The sequence below is a fragment of the Carassius auratus genome, unplaced genomic scaffold (genome assembly GCF_003368295.1).
Source record: "Carassius auratus strain Wakin unplaced genomic scaffold, ASM336829v1 scaf_tig00217780, whole genome shotgun sequence".
NCBI classification, from domain to species: domain Eukaryota; kingdom Metazoa; phylum Chordata; class Actinopteri; order Cypriniformes; family Cyprinidae; genus Carassius; species Carassius auratus.
Window position 1 is genome coordinate 17,645 of NW_020529240.1, and position 19,974 is coordinate 37,618.

Consider the following 19,974-nt stretch of genomic DNA (forward strand, 5'->3'; position numbering starts at 1 on the left):
AAATTATAATAATAATAAAATAAAATTAAACATAAAACACTTATTTACAGCTTATTTTATTAAGGCAACCAATGCAACATTTCTCATTTTCTTTTTGTTTAAGATGAAGTGCTAAAATAATTAAAACCAAATAACCTAAAAATAAATACTAAAATCTAATAAACAGACAAACATTTTTGAAAAATATTAAAATGACAAAAACAACAAAATAACTAAAACTTTTACTATTTTAAAAAAACATATTTTAATAAAAAAAATATTAACAAAACAATAACAGCATATCAATGACACTAAAATAACACAGAGCCACTCTAAAACACTGAAAACACAGGATCATGAGCTGCACGCTTGCAAATGAACAGTGCCACACAGAAAAAATCTAAATTATGATCACAGTATTAATCTTTACCCTCTGGTCTGTCGGGGTCCCGGTTCAACACTGCATAGCGAGGAAGGTCAATGCCCTCTTCCTGTAGAATCCTGTACACTTCCCTCCTAAAGCCATGAGCAAATACTGTATGTCCCAGTCAACTCTCATAACAATGTTTACTTGTCAAGAATATTTCAGAGAATAATTTACCACACCTGTCTTGAATGAAATACTGCATATCGAGGTCGTTGATAAGGAGGGGGTTTCTTAGTTTGGCATAACTTACAGCTTTGTCAAGGGCAAATCCTTCAAGATGAGAAAAAATATATTGCATCAGTTTACATCCAATTTTGGGGGTTGTCAGATTTTGAAATGTAATTCTGTTATTATTTTAAATACTCTCTCTTATGCTTACTGAGGATGCATTTATTTGATAAAAAATACAAAATTTGTAGAAAAAATACCACAATTCAAAAAAAAATGTATTTGATTTTTAATTGTAATTCATTTCTGTTTTAAAGGACAGCATTAATAATAATACTGAGACAATATGGCACATCAAGATTTCAAGCTGACTGCGTGTGAACTGTGTGATGTCGGATACCTTTGGAATGGAAGGAAATGAGGCAGTCACACAACGGCCACTTCTCCACCGGTTCGTTGAGTATAACCTCCTCTGGAAAAATGACCACAGTGATGTACTCAAACTTACAGAGCCTCTCCAGAATCTCAGTCATTGGCTTGGATTTGGATTTCTTCATCATGGAGCAGATCCCCACAACAATCTGACGCTCTGACTGATAGAAGAAGATATTGCATGAGCATCAGTTACAAAAAAAAAAAAAAAAAAAGAAAGCTCACTCGAGTCATGCATGAACAGTTTTCTGTACCTGATCCTCATCCTCCTCCTCCTCCTCCTCTCCGTAATCCCCTGAGATCTTCCTCATGTCTGTGTCACCCAGCTCTCTGCTCTCACCACCCTCACTTCCAATCAGGAACCGGGGAAGTTCGCTGTTGAACATCCCCTGTCCACTTGACTTCGACATTTCTGTCGAGTCTCTGTCAAACAGCCAAGTTCCCAGCACACCATCTCGTGCTGAAGCTCAGTGGTGGAAACATCAGGCAGATAAGGTGCGTAATCCAGTCAGATGAGGGTCCAGAAGTGACCTAATGCCAAAGTTGTCTTAGAAACTTATGAGGTGTTTATTCCTTAAAGATTTGGTGTCACCCTTCCAAAACCAGGAACATGTTGTGAGTTAATCCAGATCAATTTCTCTCACAAACCCAGTCCTGTTCTTACCTGCAATAAAGAGCCAATGGACAACATATTATGAATTAATAATATGTAAGTATGCATTCAATTCATCAAAAGTGACAGTACAGACATCTACAAGATTTCAAACGCAGTCCTTTCAAACTTTCAATTGATCAATAAGTATTATTAATATAAAAATATTGACTCTTGAGCAGCAACTCAGCTTATCAGAATGATTTCTAAGGGATCATGTGACATTAAAGACTGAAGTAATGATGCTGAGAAATCAGCTTTACTACCACAATAAATTACATTTACATAAATTACATTAAAAAAAGTTATTTTGAATTGCAATAATATTAAATAATACTAAAGTTTGTACTGTATTTTTGATCAAATAAATGCAGCTTTAGTAAGCATAAGAAACTTATTTATTATAAAAAAAATGAATAACCGATAACAAACATTTGAACCATGGTGTAAAATATTGTAACGTATGCATGGAGCATCATTAAGCACCTTTGCAGTTTTATCTTAGCATATCAGATCATTATTTAATGTTAGCTACTGCATTAACTATGTTTATATATATATATATATATATATATATATATATATATATACACATTTATAACCTTATTATAAAGTGCTAACACTATTTTGTACCACATTCATTCATTTTCCAGATGTTTTAAAATAATGCAAATAATACTAATAAAAATTCTACAACATTTTACCAAGTCTTGCAGTTACACTTGGTCTACATTTTCCAGAGTTAAGCCACGTCTCCCAGTATGCTGACTGCTAGGGAAAGCATGCACTGTTGGAAATATATGCTGGTCCATATCACATTTCCATACCCATGCTGATACAAGGTCATTCTAGCCATGCCTCTAAACAAACACTGCACTGCTGCTTAATCCAAACTATCCCCGGGCTACTTTTTACACAATCTATAAACTCCCATCAAGCCACCCAGATATAGAATCAATGGGTTCATCCGATATGTTTCTCGGTTTGAAAGAATACTACAAACTACAAACTGTTTGCATGTAATCAAGGGCCCAATAATAGCCACGGGCCCCTGGCAGAGGTCATTCTGGGGGAGGGGTGAGACTTGGATCAAATGCTGAGGTCTATGGCTTCCAAAGATAACTCATCACGCTGTGGATGTGTTGACAGGGAACATTAAGTTGAGAGGAAGCCGTCTACAGCGACCCAGGGTCAGGAAAAACACACACACAGATAAACAAACTCATAAATAAATGCTACTATCACTTACAAAAAGCCACAAAGCAACCAGAGTCCAATATCCTTGCAAGATAATACGTTTTTTGAACATCTTAACGCACACTGATCACAAAGTCATTGCCTTCTTCTGCAAGATTGCTGTGTTGCACAATCTTGACTTTGTTAAGCAAACATGCCAAAGTAAGTATGTCCAAGTATGTAAGATTCAACGTGCACTATGTAAATGTCTATAGCTGTTTATTCATTTTTCAGCCTTAAGTGGACAGATTTCATTATGTTTATGTCCATACAGCCTTGTAAAATGTGAAGTCATTCCTGGAACTGAAAAAAAAAGACTTTTAAACATGCCCTCATCTGCTATTGGTCGAAAATGAAAAAAATAGCTCCTCCCTAAACTCATTCCATTGGTTGACATTGCTGGGCTGGAATTTTAGTAGCATTTGCTCACTCTTCCAATTTCAAACCTGAAAGCATTTCTTTATTCTGTGTGACATAAAGGTAAGAGATTAAAAATAAAAAAAATTCTATGGAAAAGCTGTTTTTGTTCATACAGTGAAAGTCAATGGGGTCTAAAGTTGTGTGACCCCATTGACTTCCACTGTGTGCGTAAACAGCTTTTCCACAGAAGTCAGTCAACTAGACCAAATTTATCATGACTACTGAATAGTGACGACATCTTTTGGTGAACTTTTTTCTATTTCCAAATCAGAGCAACGAAGAGCCAATTTCCATCTGACATCATAGGAAACACATCAGAGTCCAGTACATATCAGCAACGTGCCAACATGATCCTGTGAAGATGAATGTAGCAGTCCAGCAGACACCAGAGGAGAGAGCCAACGACCTTTGAGATCATATCCTGTGAAGTGCTTTTATTATGATTGGGAGAACTGCCACTATTTATCAGGTTATTTCTGTCATAAATGATTATCATTAAGATAAAGCGGTTAAGAGCAGCTCAACAACCTTGCAATTGAATACCAATGACAGAACGTGGCTATATGATTCTTAAATAATTCTTATTTTATTTATTTACTTTGTTTTTGTTGACAAAAATGTGCCAAATGTCAAAGGTTTTAGCAAATAAATAAAATTTTCGCAATATTTTGAAAAAGTTGTTTATTTATTGAAAATTTTAAAATGTTTCTGTTTTCTTTTTTCTTCCTTTTAAAAACAAAACAAAACAAAACAATATGATAAATGCCAAAGACTTAAATAAATCAAACCAAATTTTACAACATTGTGAAAAATAAAATAATTTATTTAAAGACATATTTTTTTTGCCGTGCATTCTTGTTTTTTCTTTTATTTATTGATTGTAAAATGACTTTGCAAACCAAAGTTCATTTTTCAACATTTTAACAACTGTAATTGCTTATTTATTTAGAGTTAATTGCAAGAAAGAGCAAGTATTAAACTGAATGCCTTACAGTAATTATTAATAATTACACAATAATTAATAATGTGCACAGTGATAAAATTGAGTCAATCAAAATAGCTTGCATTTGCAGAATATAAAACATAATAAAAACTGCCTAAGTGGTTCCAAAATGGTAAAAAATTAACTAGAAAGTTAATCATCACCAGTCTATAGTGAAAAATCATTACTATAGCATTATACTGCTTAATAAAAAAAAAAATGTTGAAGGTAGAATCAAACTAGGAACATATGGTGAAAAGCCTGTCCACAGAAGAAAAAGAAAGAAAAACGTTTTCCATCATTTACTCACCCTCGAGTCAAACTCAACAGGACTTACTTTCTTCTGTGGAGAAATGAACAGAATGATGTTCAATATCCCACAAAATAAAATTAAGTCATACAGGAAGCAATTCTCTCTCTGTGTGCCTGTGTGTGTTGTTTAAACTATCCCTTTATGTGCTTCTTTGGACCACAACATTGCGAGTTGTAAACATTTTAAGCCACTTTTCACTTTCACAAGCATGCATGTGGCACATACTAACCTCACAAATTAACCACAATGAGCAAACATGTCACAGAAGTAGAGCATGATCTAAGGAAAGTGTGTCAGACTGTGGAGAGTCACATCTGCAGCTGTCAGACTGCTGGCAGCATTGTAGCACTGCCTTAAAAGTAGTCCCTAGAGGCCAGGACACACAGAGCCCAAATGCCAGGCTGCTGGAGGATGGACCAGCTGAAAGAAGTCGAGCGGGAGTGCAGTGCACTAATGCAACACAAATAAAACACAATGAAGACTAAATAAGGAAGACAAATTTGAGCTACAGGCAGAAAGTGGTATATTATATTGCGCAAAACATTATGAATACAACATCCTCCTCTCATCGTATCATCAGGCGAATCGGTTGACTCAAGTCTAACAAAGCATCACTCAACCGACTTCGTTTAAACTCACGCAGCAGACTAACGCTACAACCACACACTTTACAAAGCAATAAACGACACACAGAAATGACTGCGACATGTCACGGTCCACGCTGCAGGATACTCACTCGTTCTCGGACAGAGTGTGACTTCCTCATCTGCTGTCAGAGTGAAACTAACTGGAGCTCCGCGTGAACTACCTTCACAGAACCCTTGAGCAGCGCCGTCTTTCGTGATCCATGACATGGAAACTGCACACAGAACACTGCCGCCTACCGGACGGGCGAAGTAACACGTCCCTTTAGTATTGAAGGGTTAGTTCACCCAGATAGCAAATTTATGTAATTCATAACATACCCTTATGTTGTTTTAAAGCCTGACGTTTTTAAAGAGCAGTTTTCTTATTAACAATCTAAATCAAATGTGTTTTATGTTTTGCATTATATTATATACAACACAATTTTAAGGTCAATATTGTGAGAACATGGAGCTCACAGTCACTCACAACAAGCAGTAAAAACACATGCAATATGTTGTTGTATTATATGGCCAGATAGAAGCATGGAATTCTGATCTTTGTAATGTAAATGAAAAACATTTTTATAACACTATTTGCTGACTACTTAATGCATATTAAGGCATGTAAAAGATCATAAATGCATATAAATATCAGTTGTCACTCTTTACCTCATGACATGATAATTAAATGCTTACTATTATGCAATGTACAAATAAACAATCTTCATATCATATTGATAGTTACATTAAAAAATGAATGGATAATCAAATCAATTTTTATATATATTTTTTTATATATCTTCTTTTGTGTTCAATGGAAGAAATAAACTTTTGCAGGGTTGAAATCTGAGGATGAGAAAATGATGACAGGATTTTTATTTTTCCTTGCTAATAAGTTATAAAGGATTACTTGATGCATATTATCAAGTATAAACTATCAATCAGACAACAGAAGGCATGTAAGCAGATTGTTTACAAAAGGTTTTTCATTCAGTTATGATAATGTTGAAAATTTAGAGGCCTTAGAAATTCATTTATCACATTTGATACAGTTATTATTGCAGTTAATCTGACGTGTGAACTGTAAAGTGGTCAGAAGAGTATAATATTATGTTGACAGGTCAGTCCCACCCTTAAAATTGCCATGGTATACTGCAATTATGCATTTTATAATAAAACTGAGCTAGTATTAGGTTACATTCTCATAAAATGTATCATAACTATTGTATTTTCTCTGGAAAAATTATAGTTACAATGGTGCATGGTGAATTGGCCTTATACAAAAAGTATTAGGTTTCATTCTATGCTTGTCTTTAAAATGCTTTTCAAAATAGATTTTGTTCCAAAATGATAATAAAGGCTAAAAATAGAGAAAATAGAAAGTGACTAATTATTGTTTTATCTTAAAGAAATAAAATAAAATAAAAACATGCACCAAAGAAATAATTCAATATTTAAATGTCAACTAATTGTATTGTGTACAATTTAAATGCAATGTGGGATATTTAGTTTTACAATGAGATAAAAAAAAGTATGCAAATACAATAGTATGCCACTATAAAAATAAATACAAATATTCAAAAATATGAACTATACCTACATTTTATTTATAATGGCAAAATTAAATTAATTTATAATTAAATTAAAATAAAATTCTTAAAAAGGACACACTACAATAAAATTATTATTATAAACAAACAAACTGCTTATCTGTGTAATTCCTAAAGAAACTACTTAAGGAATTAATTTATATATATATATATATATATATATATATATATATATATATATATATATATATATATATATATATAAAACAATATTTAATCTATTGTATTTAAACATTATGTAGAACTATATGACTCTATAGTACTTTAATAATGATTATTTTAATAGCTGTAATATTCAAGTACACTATGCAGATTACTATGGTCTGCTACCGTAAGCATAAATGTCCATAAACCATATATCATCTGCATAATATTTGTAATAATGCTTTTAAATAAACAATTAGATAAATACAAAATAAATAACACATCAACAACAGTAAAATATTAATCAATTAATTAAATAACTCAGTAAATCTTAAGCAGTTAGCTTATTAAATCATGGAATTTTGGAACTTTTGCTGCATAAATGTCACTGTATACATTTAAATGAATAGATAAGTTAAAAAAATAACCTCTCTGTAACCCGTCAGTTGGTCACTGAGTGCTTATATACAGCAGTAGGGGTCCGTGGCTGTGACATCTCCATAATGCCTCCATTCATTTAAATGAAGCCCAGTAAAAAAGGCTGCTTTCCCCCCTTAACGGACGCCGAAAACCTGTGTCAATACCCTGTTGAGCAGGTCAAATGGGAAGTGAGTCAAAGCAAGCTTGTTCAAATTCAGGCCCTGCGTCATATTGAGGTGATGATGAGAGTTTGGGTTCGAGACCTGTGCTGGGGTCAAAGAGGACAATCAGTTATGTGTGACTCTCTACAGCACATATGTGATTCAGTTCACCACAAAATACAGAGAAAGAAATCTGTGTTGGAACATTTACGCTTGTTTCCAATCAACACACACACAATAATTAATCATTTTAAATATGATCTCATTTTTTTTGCTTGAGATGTCAAGAGATGTCAGAACACTGATCAACAATTACATGGTCTTTAAACATTTCATAGGTAGAAAGGCCAAATTAAGACATGAAGCAGACATCAAGTATATTTTTGTTCACTATGAATCATGTTTCCATGTGTCATTTGCCAGAAGCTTAATGTGAAGATAGGCTGGCTCAAAACATTGGCACTAGGATTGCCCAAAGAGGAAGAATTAATCATAAAAAGACAAATGTTTAAGTTTGGCGGTTGGCTGAGGTCTAATATTACCATTTGTGACATGATTCAAATATGACCAATTTGGGGGCTCTTAGTGCACTTCCTCTCTTACACTGTGTCCTTTATATCAGTGTTACTCTATTTATTTATTTATTTTTTGCTGGACCTCCATCATATGTAAAGCAATCATCAAGGAACATCTTGATCATCAAAATACGGTAACTGATGTCAAGGGCAATCAAGCATGATTCTGCTCTAGTCACGTCATTAGCCAATTTTTCTCTCCTTTGTGACATAGAGGTTCTATGCCATATTTCAGTAATTTGTGAGCATTAGCCACTAAAAATGTTTCTATCCCATGACAGAAAATGAAAAATGAAGCATCAACAGTCCTTGACTTGCTTGAAAATTGTCACCTCAAAGAAAACTACTGTTTTCCATTCCATCCACACGCTGGTCTGAAAAAATAAGCAATCCAACACGTACACTGATGAATACGTGTTTCTCTTTTTCATTTTAGAGAGGAACTTGAGCAAACATTACAAGTTGCAGGACTCCTGCTTTGAACAATGAAATACTGTCATCACTGTCTGAATGAAATCTCTTTTAGTATTAAACTTATATTCTGAGACCCACTGAATCAGAATCACGAAAGAATTATTGGATTCTCTACATACATTTATATTCGATAATGTATAACTCTATATTACCGTTTTTATGTACATTATAACATCTTGTACATATCTTAAAGTAACGCTCTAACGGTTATTTAACAGAACTGCACGCGCCCGCGGAAGAACACATTCTAACCGGAGCTACTTCTCCAAGGCGATTACGAATGTAAAAGGTGTTACTCCGCAGCGGTAACAGGCTACAATAGTCCAAAAATACTCACTTATAATAAATGTACCGTAGTTATTTGGGATAAGACAAAAAGGCGTTTTGGTAGATGAACTTATGATTTACTCGCTCATTATATATATTTTGTTAATTTTGAAAACAGAAAAAGTAAGATAGTGTTGCTTTGAATATCAATGTTGTGAACAGTCTTTGCTGCTCAGTAGTTTTGTGGAAACGGATATATTTTTTCAAGATTTTTGATTAACAGAAAATACTTATTTATTTATTATCATTATTATTATTATTATTTAATTATTATTATATAATGATTATTAATTTCTTTACTGTCACTTTTAAACACAATAAACAATAAAAAAAATTTATTTTCCAAATTTTTGAATGGTACTGTATCATAGTTTCAACAAAAACAAATTACTATTTTTACAATATTAGAGTTTTTACACTCTTTTTCTTTTAATCAAATAAGCCCCAGTGTGGAGTATAAAAGTTTGAATATAAATTATTTATTTTAACAACATTTAAAACCTTGACTATTACAAACATTTTACTTGTCTACTCAAGCAATTTTCCTTTTACATAGAATTATTGAAGAATAATTACATTTAAGAGCATTTAAACATGCAGTACAACACATATACTATTTATATTGCTATTTAGATGATGTCATGGCTTTACCGGTTCATGACGTTAACTAGTATCCAGGGACGTGTAAAATCCTGGCCCTAATGAACCCCATCCTCCACCTCATTCAAGCTCTTCACTGAACTACAACTGTTATAAACTAAGCATGTCATAAGGGTCAGCTTTTTACCGTTAAGAGCAGACAATACCTGCAATTCTCTGACTTCTCATGTATATTTTGAAATATACCTCAGTGGTCACTCGTAAGACTTCGAAGGTTGTTAGTTTGATTCATAATGTACGAACTAGAGCAACAATGTGCTAGTATGAGAAATAACAAGCACGGCTTGTGTGACCAGACACAATATGTTTTCATTTGAGCCGTCCATGGTTTTCCTGGTAATTAAATTTCTGTTTTACACACATGGTTTATAGTTCACACGTGTGAATATATTGCAGGTTTTTTGTTTATGTTGCCCGTTTAATGAGGTGTATTGGCTCATTGGAGGTCCCTCCTCAAGACATTGTAGATATATCTGTAGAAAGTAACGTTTACTAAGACAGTCTAAGTGGTTAAAACAATATAATTTCACATTTCCTTACCATCTTAGTATGGGTGATGGATTCCATCCCATTGTTAAACTGAATTTATGCTCGATAGTTGAGTTGCGTAGCCAAGATAATCAACTGTGTAAAGGACATTAACTGCCTATTGAGCAAAGCAAGTTTCTTCACATACTGCATAAGGAGAGGAGAGTCTTAAAGGTGTATCTCACACTTCAAAAACGTGCGAAAAACAGCTTCTGTTGGCGAGTCATCACTTTAAACTTTGAACTGTGAAATTCCAGCACCATCAGACGTAGACTGATATTTGGTTGAGAGATTCTTGCAAGATTCACCAGTGTCTCTAAATATACCACACCAAAGGCCCACAATAGAGCTATAAAACCTGTACTAAACAGGAAACTTAAGCAAAGACTGATATTTCCACAGAACTGATGCACAACAGATGATGAAGACTGATAAACTATGCACATTTCATAATATGAACTACTCTAATTGTTAACAAACACAAAGTACCGTAATAAAGCAATGACCCCTATGACCTCTTCTGGTTTCTTCGTTGAATTAAAAACCTAATTAAAAAGACCTATAGGTAGAAAATATTAGCGATCTAAAATACTGGTATTATGGGTACTGGTTAGATTTTTTTGATTATTTATCTTTGATGAAACAAACATAAATGCAAACCAACTAACTGCAAAATAAAATTAAATGAAAATGAAATTGAAAATGAATAACCAAGACAGATTCAATGACAGTAATTTTTCATAGTTTTTATTTTTATTTAATACAAATAAAAAATATACAAAGATAAATAAAATCTAAATATAACAGATTCCTGTATTTATTCATTAACATTGATCTAAATATCTCTTTTTAAAAACATGTTTAGCTGAGAGGAAGGTGAAAATGCCCATAAAAATCACTTTGACACATTTTGAGCTTTTAATGTATTTATAGAATCAATGATTGTGGGTAAAGAGGGCAAAAACATTACAATTTTGTGACAGCACCATGATAACAACTCATGTGTCAATCAACTCTTGCAACCTAACAACCCCAGTCTACCCTAAAGTTATGATTTGAACATTCAAAATGCCACTCAGGGGCACTCAATAGTCCCCACTCCCACCTCTCTGCCTCCCTCTGCCCTTTTCTGTCTCTCTCTCCCACTCACTTTGCTAAACTTGTGCCCAATTTGAATTAGATCCCTTTCTGCTCCTGACTCACACAGGGAAGGCAAGCAGTATAAAAACACAGGATTTTAGACATTTCCCAGCTAACAGATTAATGCAATACACAAGGACATTACAAAAAGCAAACAAGAAGAGACACTACTAGTTTGGTAAGATTTTTTATTTATTTTTACTTTTTATTTAGTTTTATATATATATATATGTTTAAATGTTATATATAAATGTTATATATATATATATATGTATATATATATCATGTTTTATTTATTTGTCAATTAAAGTTTAGAATTTTGTAATACAATTTTATTGGTTACATGTCTAGCAACTAATATTTTTATATATTAATATTTTCTATAAATTCTATTATTTTTTTAATATGAATATTCAGCATTTATAAAGCATGTTGATTAGTATCATGAAATAATTCAAATTCCAATTAAACTGGATGAATGGATAAAATGGATTTCATTAATATATAACCAATATTATATTGGCATGCTTGCTTTTTAAATTTAGATAGCATCTACTCTTTTCTCATTTTGGGGAAAGTAATTACATTGAAGTTTCACAAATTCAGTGCAAGATGAATGTTGCAGTTTTTTTTATATAATTTAAAATATAAGTTATTTTCTATCTTTTCATCTTGGATGTAAAATTGTCCTGATAAGGCTGGGCAAGGTGTGTTATAGGTAAATATATCTTTCTAAAATACTTGCAAGAGTGCATGAGAGTCGTAATCTATGACCAAATGCATGCCTACAGATTACATGCAGTATGTCCATGATTAATATGAGATAGGTTCACAGTACCATATTACAGTACAAGAGTTACCTGCCACTCTGTGTTGAATGTGGACAGTGTTCTGGTCCTGTGGCTCTCTTGGGGTTTTGGTGATTTAGGGCCTCCTTTGGAATACAGCAGAGTGTTTACATTGGCTTTAATGCAGGTCTGCGTCCATGAGCACAAACCACAGCAGAAACAGAACTCTGCTTATTGGCCTGTGCCTGATGGGAAGAGAACATACCACACTGGCTGAATAGAGATACTGTGGAAGCCCTCTCTCCACCCCTGCTTGACAAGACCAGAATATAGCTGTAGACATCAAGTCACAGTTTTTAAACAGCGTCTGAAAGACACATGTGACTGGCCATTTTGAAGAAGGCGGTTCACTTTCACAGTTCACAAGACTAGAACTGAAGCTAGCCAGTAGGCAGTTGTTCCTTTTGGTGGTAAAAAAAAAAAAAAAGGAAAAAAAAGAAGAAAAAATGTCATAATTTTTCTGGACTGTATTCTTGTCTTCATGACAGAGGAGATCCTCTTTGACTCGCCTCAGACAGCTGAGTTAACATATTTCCATCTATCAAGCATATGTTGAATGTGGCGCTTCTCACCACACACTTTTTTTATTATTTGCGTGTGTGTTGGTTTTGTGTGTGTGTGTGACAAAAACATTTTCTGTACAGAATCTATAAAAAATTGAATAAACAGTATTACATATTAAAATATTTTTACTGTTTTTGTCTGAGCACAGTGAAAGCAAATTTAAGCTCTCATTCACTTCTATAGGAAGTGGTCTTTTGTTCTTACTTCTGATCCTACTGGCATATAAACCAGTAAAACAGAAGTAAGTAAGGCATTAGAGGTGGGAGATAAAAAGCTACTTCAGGACTGTGCCAGGATGGAGGTCTCCTACAGTCACTCAGTGCATTTAAAACAGCTTGATTCAGAAAACCTGAGCAATAGCCAAGAGGGAAAATTTCAAGCAAAGTAGTGAATGATGCACTGTGTTCATTATCAAACTGAACTTTAGAATTTATAAATCATACAGGGAAATTTATATATTTTTTTCCCAAGCAGATTTCACAGTAACCATTGATTAAAATTCAACTTAACAAGCCCAGAACATTTCCTGTGGCTCAAACAGTGAACTATTCTTCTTTAGAGAGAGACAGGGAGAAAGAGAGTGTATGTGTGAACATTTAAATAGGAGAGTGAATTAATGACGCCATGTTTCCAATCTATTCCAAATTTCCACAAGGAGTACAGTAGCTCAGTCAGGCCATGTAAAGCCTCGGAAACCGGGAGAAAATCCTTTTGGAATGGCTTGAGTGATTTGCTCAGTCCAGTGTGCCTTACATGCCACAACTTTAGGGGTACAACAGCTTGTTAATGGGCCAGTAGTCACTGTTGAATACTCAAATGTGTGTGGTACTATATATAATAATAATATAAAGCATCCACTCTTTTTCTATTTTTCCTTAGGTCAATGATGTCTTTGATTTGGCTCCTGTTATATGCATACATCCATGCCATTTCTGGCATGATCTTATTTGGGGACATGGCTGGTAGGTAAATCTTTTAGATTGCTAAGATTTACTGATTTTAAGTAAAAGAGAATTTCAAAATAAAATTATGTTTTACAGATCAGGACAGCCCCATTAGTGTGAGTATCCCTGTTGAACCACCACTGCATCCCCTATTGGGGGGAAGCATGATTATACCTTGCTACTTCCAGGACAACACTGTCCAGGACCCTGGCGCCCCAACCACTGCCCCACTTCCCCACCGTATTAAGTGGAGCTACATCTACAAGGGCAGAATATCTCTTATTCTTGTTGCCAGTGGGGGTGTGGTGCAGGTTGAGACAGACTACGTGGACCGGGTTCATTTGGTAAACTACCCCATGGTGCCAACTGACGCCACCATTGAGATCTCAGAACTCCACTCCAGTGACTCCGGGACCTACCGCTGTGAGGTTATGCAGGGGATTGAAGACAACTACGATTCTGTAGAAATGCAAGTCCAAGGTAATGCACTTTCAAACTGTTGAGACACAAAAAAAGTACATTTATTAAACATATAAACAACTGAAAGTAAGAATTAAAAAACTGGGTCAAATCTTTACAGGCATTGTGTTTCACTACCGAGCAATATCTACCCGATATACCTTGACATTTGAGATGGCAAAGGCAGCCTGCATCCAGAACAGTGCTGTCATTGCAACTCCCGCACAGTTGCAAGCTGCCTATGATGATGGATACCATCAATGTGATGCTGGTTGGCTTTCAGACCAAACTGTGAGGTAATGGGAAAATGTAAATATCTAATAACAACATAGATAAAAATCACTCACAAACATGGGTGGTCACAAGCTGGTGTATAAGATGCATTGAACACAATGGAAACAATACTAATATATTTAATAAACATTTAGGTAAGTTAAAACTATAATAAGATTATATGAAATTCGCCATAGGTATCCAATTCATGAGCCAAGGGAGCCTTGCTATGGAGACAAAGAAAATTTCCCAGGAGTACGAACATATGGAGTCAGAGACATCAATGAGACCTATGACGTGTACTGTTTTGCAGAGAAAATGTCAGGTACCCCAGGCAGTGTTTCCAAACTGAAATGTAACTAGTTGGTGCGTTTTGCTGTTTTTCCTTTATGGATTCTACTCATCATCCAGGTAGTGTGTTCTACTCTATGTCTGTGGAGAAGTTCACCTTTGCAGAGGCTGAAGACCAGTGTGCAAATTTGGGAGCCCAACTGGCCACCACAGGGCAACTCTACCTTGCATGGAAGGCTGGTATGGATGTGTGCAATGCTGGCTGGCTGGCAGACAGGAGTGTGAGGTACCCCATTAACATAGCTCGACCCCAGTGTGGTGGGGGGCTTTTGGGAGTGCGAACAGTGTACCTGTTTCCAAATCAGACTGGTTATCCATACCCAGACTCCCGCTATGATGCAATATGTTATGCAGGTAAGCACAAAGAATGTAATTCATATTTGAGCTTTTTGTACTTGGTTTGCTAAATCACTTCACATTTACACACCTTAGAGCAATCATATCAAAATGTCACTAAAGGAACAGAAACTCAAAAAAGAAAAACTTATTTACTCACCATTTTATTGTTCCAAACTTCCGCATTCAAGGATGTCTGTGTCACCTTATGTCCCAAACTTTGTTAAATATTTTTCAGAAAAAGAAGATAAGGTTTCAACAAAGACCTCACCATTTCCTAAAATATCCACTACCACGGATGCCATGATCAGTGTGGCTACATTCACCTCGAGCCCTTCAGACTATACTGAAGAGGTGACCACAGGAGAAGAGGCCCGTGGTCAGCTAGTGACAGAAGAGCCTCTTAACACCACAAGCATAGAAAGTCCTCTACCTTTACTTCCCAACATAACTGAGGTTGAGGAGGACATTATTAATGTGGCCACGGCTCGGCCTTACTTGGGATATGAGATTCCCATGGACAATGAAACTGCTGGTAAGTAAACTAAACTGGATCCAGTGTATGATATCACAGCACATCAAATTAGCAGTGTAAACACCCAGACACCACTGAAGGTAACTGAGCCAATGTAAATGAGCAAAAACAAGGATTTGCAAAGAGTTACAGTACAGGGACAAAATCTAGTTAACAGGTGTTTCAACTGATTTTCAAAAGCAGATGTAAATACCACATGCAAACTGTAAAGTTTAAAATTGGCCAAACCTTTTCTTGCCCTAGAAACTAAGGGAGTGGTATTCCACTATCGCGCTGACTCCGGACGCTATGCTTACACCTTTGAAGAAGCACAAGTGGCATGTCAGAAGCTGGGAGCAATCATAGCCACCCCTGAGCTTCTTCAGGTGGCTTATGAAGCTGGCCTTCATCAATGCAGTGCAGGTTGGCTAAAGGACCAGACTGTCAGGTAGGCTTGTTTTTTACAAAGTGCTGCCCTTCATGTTCATAACTGCATTTGTTTCTTTTGAATTAACTAGAATCATGATCAAGTAATGTTGACACCTTATTTTGCATTCAACACTGTTTTCAGATATCCAACTGTGAATCCTCAAAAGAAGTGCTCCGGAGATCAGAAGGACCTCCCTGGCATTCACTCTTACAATGTCAGGCCTGCACATGAGCGGTATGATGTGTACTGTTATATGGAACAGATAAAGGGTGAGTAAAGGTTAATTCATGACATAAAAATGAACAATTTATTTAATCCTCTATGATCTCACTGTTCAGTCTCTATCCCTTAGGAGAGATCTTCCATGTGAGCTCATTAGCAGGCTTCACCTACTATGAAGCTGTTGCCCATTGCATAAAATTGGGATCTACTCTTGCTTCAACTGGAGAACTGTTCGCCTCATGGAATGAAGGTTTCCACAAGTGCAGTCCAGGCTGGCTGTCTGATCGCAGTGTCCGCTATCCTGTCCACAACCTAGGCTTTGGTTGTGGTGAAAACAAGACAGGAGTGCATACTATTTATACTCAACCAAACCAAACAGGCTTCCCAAACCCATACTCCAGATATGATGCATATTGCATCAGAGGTATAGCAGCTTTTAAGCCTGTATGTATGAGTTTGCAATGAAAGGCAAGACTGGGTGTTGATCTTGGTGATTCTTTTGTTATTTTTCAGCAAATCTGTCTATGCTGCTTGATGAAGATATGATGAACACTACAAAGATGGGGATGGATCTTAACATGACAGATATAACAGAGATACTGAGACCTGGTATGAGATATGTTGGATATCGCCACTTGTTACTGCTAACCTTTACTGCATTATTGTCCTATTTAACTATGCTAACTTTCTGTGATGTGTGTTACAGTTCGCCCAATTGTCCCTCCCTTGCTTGTGGAACTGTCTGGATCTGGATCTGGATCTGGATCTGGATCTGGATCTGGATCTGGATCGAGCTCGGGCTCAACATCAGCATCAGGTGATCCTGATTCCAGTTCTGGGTACATGTCAGGGAGTGGCATACCCAGTGGGAGCATATCCGGTTCTGGCCAAAGTGGTGATGGATCAGGTCACCTTGTGAGGTACCAAGAAGGTGCAGATACACTCATGTGGCAAACTTCTGCCTCGGGCAGCACTATGGAGGCAAGAGAAGGTAGTGGCAGTGGCAGTGGTGTTATCATTACTTCAGTATCATCAGGGGATCAAGAATCTGGAGAGGAATCTGGACTCTTTTATGAACAAAGTGGCAGAGGACCTGGCAGTGGATCTAGTGGTTCAGGGACAAGTGGATTCTTCAGTGGTGAGGAATCAAGCCTTCCATCAGGATTTGGCAGTGGATCTAGTGGTTCAGGAACAAGTGGATTCTTCAGTGGTGAGGAATCAAGCCTTCCATCAGGACATGGTAGTGGATCTAGTGGTTCAGGAACAAGTGGATTCTTCAGTGGTGAGGAATCAAGCCTTCCATCAGGACATGGTAGTGGATCTAGTGGTTCAGGAACAAGTGGGTCCTTCAGTGGTGAGGAATCGAGTGGGTCGGGCTTCTCTGGTGTATCATTTATAAACACAGAAATGATAGATCTGACTGCAAGTACTTCTGGAAAACAGGAATTGTCTGGTGTTTCTCCATTCGACTTGACTGATGTTAGTGGTCTCAGCTCTGCTTTTGGATCTGGTTCTGCCTCTGGATCTGGCTCTGCCATTGGCTTTGGATCTGGCACCATCATTGACTTTGCATCTGGTTCTGGCATTGGCTTTCGATCTGGCTCTGCTTCTGGAGCTTCAGGTTATCCCAGCGATCCCTCTGGTGAGGTATCTGGCCACATTCAGAGTCAGGATGGAAAGATTGTCATTCTAACGGATGATGAGGTTGAGTTGATGTTTAGGCCTACAATTGGAACAGAACAGGGTCGTGGATCAGTGGAGATCAGTGGAGAGGGCAGTAGTCAAGAACATTATGCTGAGGACGTCTCCATATCTCTTTCTAATAGTACTTCATATGAAGATTATTGGAGTGTCAATGAAACTGTTGATCTCCTACCAGAAGGACAAAATCAACTTAAAGTCATCACTGAGGCATTTGATGTGACTGATCAGTCACCACTGAACACAACACCATCCACGACTTCTATACTCATTACTCCACCTTCAGCTGTACTACAAACACCAAAAGCTATGGAGGAGCCATTTTTAACTGATGGTAATAACTGAACAAAACTATACTTTTGTGTTATTTAACTGGTGTACAACAACAATACTTAAAAAAAAAAAATCTTTAGCAGCTTCTGCTAACCCCTGCGATCCAAACCCCTGTGGTCAAGGTTTATGCTCTTTTACAAGGTGGCATTGCAGTATGTCAGTGTCATTTAGGATTCAGTGGGAAAACTGCTTAACACATAAGTGAAAAGTAATGGAGCATTTAAACAAAGATATCATGCTATGCATTTATTGTGACTTAAAGGGATAGTTCACTCAAAAATGAAAATGTGATGTTTATCTCCTTACCCCCAGGGCATCCAAGATGTAGGTGACTTTGTTTCTTCAGTAAAACATAAAACAAGATTTTTAGCTGAAACCGTGCAGTCTGTAAATCTTATAATGTAAGTAAAGGGAATCATGGCTGAAACATAAATAAAAATAAAATAAAAACAAACACAAACAAAACTAAATTAAACCCTGCGGCTCATGACAATACATTGATGTGAAAAGATACAAAACAATCAGTCTGTGCAAAAAACAATTTTTTACTACCTCTGATTCACGCAATGTCTGAATTGTTAGAACTTTCCTGAGCACGTCCTGTTGTTCGCGTTCTAAAGCAGGCGCTGAGGTGGCAATGGTCCAAATGAGAGAATACGTGGCGGTAATGCACTTATAAGTCTGCGATCTGACATAAAGCAAGAAGAAGAAGACTACTCACACACCTGCAGCTGAGAACATACACAACAGGATGCACTCAGGAGAGTTCTAACAGTTCAGACATTGCATGAATCAGAGCTAAAAAAAAAAAAAAGGTAGCACTTTATTTTACAGTCCTGTTCCTCGTGTACATACTATGTACTTATTATAGTAATTACAATAACTATGTAATAACTAGGTACTAACCTAACTACCCCTACCTAACCTACCCCATGTAGTTCCCTTGTATTACCAGAACTTTCTTAGATAAATACACTGTAAGTACACTATAAGTACATGTACGTACACATACTGTAAAATAAAGTGCATCCAAAAAAATATATATAAATACTGTTCAGTTTCTTGCTCAGACTCATCTTTTTGTGTCTTTACACATCAGTGTATCGTCACAAGCCACAGGGTTTATTTAGTTTTATGTTTGTTTGTTTTTTACTTTTTAATATGTTTTCAGCTGTGATTCCCATCCACTTACTTTAAAATGCTATGTTCACACCAAACGCGAATAGAGCGTCTGGCGTGAATGATTTCAATGTTAAGTCAACGCAAAGGCGCGTTTACTCGTGTCTGGAGGTCTCGCGGCGTGAATGAGGCGTTAAGCGCGGCACGGAAGACGCAAATTCGCCTCATTCGTGCATCTAGTTCGCACGAATAGAGCATTTCGCGTGAATAGAGCGCTTCGCGCAAAACGCACGTTAAGCACGAATGGTGCTTTTGTGGCATTTAGCGTTTGGCGTGAATTCGCGTCTGCCGCCCGAGTTGAAAAATGTGAACTTTGCGTCAATTCGTGCCGCGTTTAATCAATCAGGAGCCTGCTAGGAGTCACTCATTCAACATGGAGGAATGACTGATGTTGTCAGTGAGCAGTCAACCGGAGCTATATGACAAAAGTTCATATTTCTATAGAGACAGGAATAAAAAGGACCTATATATATATATATATAATATATATATATATATATATATATATATATATATATATAACATTTATAGATAAATTTAATAAAG

The 19,974-nt window shown here is 36.2% G+C and overlaps 2 protein-coding genes across 2 annotated transcripts; one reads left to right on the plus strand and one right to left on the minus strand.

The window, feature by feature from the left end:
• Positions 1-383: 383 nt before the first annotated feature.
• LOC113102956 (inositol hexakisphosphate and diphosphoinositol-pentakisphosphate kinase 2-like) lies at positions 384-5,472 on the minus strand. Its single transcript, XM_026265892.1, has 5 exons — positions 5,346-5,472; positions 1,261-1,670; positions 975-1,167; positions 586-676; positions 384-495 (listed from the first exon to the last, which is right to left on the minus strand). The coding sequence occupies exons 2-5, from the start codon at positions 1,414-1,416 to the stop codon at positions 399-401; spliced, it is 537 nt and encodes a 178-aa protein (XP_026121677.1). The 5' UTR covers positions 1,417-1,670; positions 5,346-5,472; the 3' UTR covers positions 384-398.
• A 5,824-nt stretch (positions 5,473-11,296) lies between these two features.
• On the plus strand, positions 11,297-18,276 carry LOC113102957 (aggrecan core protein-like). Its single transcript, XM_026265893.1, has 13 exons — positions 11,297-11,452; positions 13,566-13,648; positions 13,727-14,110; positions 14,211-14,385; positions 14,560-14,687; positions 14,774-15,067; positions 15,288-15,584; positions 15,828-16,011; positions 16,135-16,262; positions 16,346-16,639; positions 16,729-16,824; positions 16,922-17,326; positions 17,399-18,276. Exons 2-13 carry the CDS (start codon positions 13,570-13,572, stop codon positions 18,259-18,261), a joined length of 3,327 nt encoding a protein of 1,108 aa, XP_026121678.1. The 5' UTR covers positions 11,297-11,452; positions 13,566-13,569; the 3' UTR covers positions 18,262-18,276.
• Positions 18,277-19,974: the final 1,698 nt, after the last annotated feature.